Consider the following 3,384-nt stretch of genomic DNA (forward strand, 5'->3'; position numbering starts at 1 on the left):
TCTTTTACGTAATGTCTTGCTTTTCTTTTCTTTTCTTTTTTTTTTCTTTTTTTTTTCTTTTTCTTAATAAAGGGGGTGGCGTGAGAGGCGTCGTTTTCTGTTGTTTCCCTCTGGTCATTTCTTTGCAACGGAAAATAAACTTATCGTGGTTGGTGGCCACAAGGACGCCATTTGGCGTGGACCGAAGTCTTTTAATGGCGCCGACACCATTGCAAAAGCTGCTACCGCATGGGAAGTACTCATGTATCTTAATATGACTCTTTGTGTAGATGAGGCTTTTTCTGAATTAGCCGCCTTTGCACCAACACTTGTGGCTATTTTACCCCCAACCACAGAAGGTGTCGGTGATTGGATATTTGTAGAGTCTGTAGAGAATAGACCCATAATAGAGAAACTCTTCTCACAGTTGCAGCAAACCAGTGCCAACACAAATGGTTATAATGAAGTGATGGACTCCGCCTTGTGGTTTGTTTGTTTAATTGATGTAACGGCAACATTGCGTAAGCCGTGTGTAGCTGATTTTAAACTTGGATTTGTACGTCATTCTCCTCAAACCCCAGAAGAGAAACTGGAACGTATTCGAAAGAAGCGATTTTTACAGCCGCATGCACTTCGTCTTTGTGGAGCTCATCACTATGTATACCGTCATGGTGTTAATAATGAAAAGGATTTAGAAGTAGAGTGGTGTGAAAAAGATATGGGGTACGCTTTAGAAACAGAAGAAGATTATCGTCGTGTCCTTCATGCCTTTTTTTCATCCACGAAAAGTATGCACTCAGGTGAAACAGTGAAATCAGCTAATAATAATAATAATAATAATAATAATAATAATAATAATAGTGATGTATTCCATATGGAAGCACGGTTACAGTCGTGTCGTCGAGGTGTGGAAAAGTTGTTCTCTCTTTTCACTTCTTCTGTTGGTCGTGCGCTGTTGGAGAAAACAGCATTTGTTTCAACGTCCCTTCTTTTAGTGTATGATGCCATTGATGGCGAAAAGAGTGATGCTTCTTCAGATAAAGGTGATAAAGTTTTTGTCTACTTAATTGATTACGCGCGTTCAAGTGATCGTCGGTTAAACTATACGGAAGAGACTATTGGATTTGTGCGTGGGATGGAGAGCTTAATACGGTTTCTTTCATGAAAAAAAAAAAAGTTGTAATAAACAGTACGGTGAATTATTATTATTATTTTTTTTTTTTTCTATGAGTAATTTTCTCTCTCTCATTCTTCTTCTTTTTCTCACTCTCACTCACTTACTTATTCTTTTTCTCATTTTCCTCTTCTCTCTCTATTTCTCTCAGACTGACTGGCACTCCCATGCAGACTAAAGAAACCCACACCGCCGCCCATTTCCTCTCCGTCTCCACCTTCACAACAGACGGGGGCCTCACCCGCTCAACTGCCATCGACTCCAGCGTCTCTCACAAGCGACCATCAACTCAACAACAACAAAGAGAAGAAGAAAAGGAAAGAAATGGTCGAGCACCGCTGAATATCATGACATGCGTGGGTGAACTTCCATCAGTCTGGCACACATCCACAATAACAACAACACAAACACTGCCCGCACGTATCGTTATTGATGAAAATGATCATTTCTGGCGTCCTTTGTTATTATACCAAGAAGAACAAGAACAAGAATTATCTCCATTGTCTCCACCGTCCCCTTCAGCGATCTCTTTCTTTAATGAAGGGCGAAGTCAGACAAGAAGATCGCACAGGGGTGATAGTGAAACGAGACACCGTCGGTTGCCGTTACTTATGGATTATATGGGTTAGTTAGCATAATAGATTAAAAAAAAAAAGTAAAATGATGGATCAGCTTTTTTTATTTCTTTTTTATTTTTTTGGTTTTATATCGTGTTTCTATTTATTCCACGAAGATCATTTGTTTTTCTTTTTTTTTTTGCTATCTACTTGACAGAACGCTACTGTGTAATGCAGTGAGCTCTGTATTTTCAGTTTTACTTATTAGAGTCTCATTTCTTTTTTTTTTTTTTGAGTTGCTGGCTTTCATTTTTCAGCCAGTATAGTGTGTACATTTATTTGTGGATAATAGGGAAAGTAGTTTCCAGAAAGTATTTTTGTTATTCTCTAGGAAATACGTACACCTTTTATATAATATGTTTATTTATTTCTATACAGTGTGGAAGGGTGTCTCTTTGTATGTTTATCTGTGTGGGACAGCCTTTCTGTATAAATAGATCGAAAAGTACAGTGAATTTAAACTGTTTCTTTATTAATTTTTTTGCTTTTTCTTTTTTATTACTGTATTGAATGACATTCTACTATTTTTGCGCAATATCGTGTAGAGTTGATTTCTAACAAGAGTTAACTACCAGTTTTTTCAGTATTCTACTCCCTCTATTTATTTATTTATTTATATTTGGTTATTCTTAACTGCCGCGAGACGGTTTGCGTTTTTTTTTTTTTTTTTCACAATATTTAAAAATCATTCACTTTTTTTTTCTTTGTGAGGAAATGAAATACACATGTAATAAATATAATTATAAAAAACAAAATGATTTTAATAAGGGATGGATAAATATAATAATGGGGAATGGGAGGGGAAATGTTGTTTATTTTTATTTTATTTTTTTTTTCCTAATTGGCTTTCCTCTGAATTTTTGTATATATCTGTCTCTGTTTAGAACAAAAACAACCTTCTTCTTTTTCTTTTTCTTCTTTATATGTATGTATGCTCAGCGAAGATAAGAGGAACAGGTCTCTGCCCGAAGGAGAGTAAAAAAGAGAAGAAAAAGAGAGAGAGATCACAGAAAGGGTGGTAGAACTTCTCATTTTCTTAAACAAATCCTTACCCATATCTATCCATATATATATATAATAAAGAAAAAAAAAGGAAAGATTGATTGATTGATTAACGTGATAGGTTCTAGTTATCATGACCACTTCTCTCTCCTCCACACCCGCCCTGCAGCGCCGCTCTACACATGACAGTTCCATTGGGCCCGTCAGCAGCCGCTCTTCTGTTCTCGTTCAACAAGACTCCGAATTGGACCCAAGAGCCGCAGCCATCGCACGTGTGCCTATCTACGTAGATATCCCAGATGCCACTCTGCAGACAATTATGAATATTGCCGTTGAGGCGTATAGTAAGTTTGTGTTGCTTCCCACACGAAATACATGGAGAAAAGAGGAGGGATCTAGAAAGGAATTAGAGAGGGAAATTGAGCGTACTGTGGTGCGGGATATTGCACAGATGATTAAGAAGAATGTAGAGGCTGCATTAGGTGGAACATGGCATGTTGTGTATGGACGTTCCTTCGCCACTTATGTGACTCATCAGAGACGTTCATTCTGTCATTTTCAATTAGATGGTGCTAATGTTGTTGTATGGCGACATGGTGGTTAGTTGCTTCT

At 37.4% G+C, this 3,384-nt stretch overlaps 3 protein-coding genes across 3 annotated transcripts; all 3 read left to right on the top strand.

Annotated features, from left to right (window-relative positions):
- Nucleotides 1-241: 241 nt before the first annotated feature.
- TM35_002251000 (uncharacterized protein) lies at nucleotides 242-1,144 on the top strand (the record flags this gene model as incomplete). Its single annotated transcript, XM_029032039.1, has 1 exon — nucleotides 242-1,144. One exon carries the CDS (start codon nucleotides 242-244, stop codon nucleotides 1,142-1,144), a length of 903 nt encoding a protein of 300 aa, XP_028876665.1.
- Nucleotides 1,145-1,320: 176 nt separating this feature from the next.
- On the top strand, nucleotides 1,321-1,782 carry TM35_002251010 (uncharacterized protein; the record flags this gene model as incomplete). The annotated part of the gene is made up of 1 exon (XM_029032040.1): nucleotides 1,321-1,782. One exon carries the CDS (start codon nucleotides 1,321-1,323, stop codon nucleotides 1,780-1,782), a length of 462 nt encoding a protein of 153 aa, XP_028876666.1.
- Nucleotides 1,783-2,905: 1,123 nt separating this feature from the next.
- TM35_002251020 (uncharacterized protein) lies at nucleotides 2,906-3,376 on the top strand (the record flags this gene model as incomplete). Its single annotated transcript, XM_029032041.1, has 1 exon — nucleotides 2,906-3,376. One exon carries the CDS (start codon nucleotides 2,906-2,908, stop codon nucleotides 3,374-3,376), a length of 471 nt encoding a protein of 156 aa, XP_028876667.1.
- Nucleotides 3,377-3,384: the final 8 nt, after the last annotated feature.

This window comes from Trypanosoma theileri, assembly GCF_002087225.1.
Source record: "Trypanosoma theileri isolate Edinburgh chromosome Unknown TM35_Tth_225_V1, whole genome shotgun sequence".
Taxonomy (NCBI): Eukaryota; Euglenozoa; class Kinetoplastea; order Trypanosomatida; family Trypanosomatidae; genus Trypanosoma; species Trypanosoma theileri.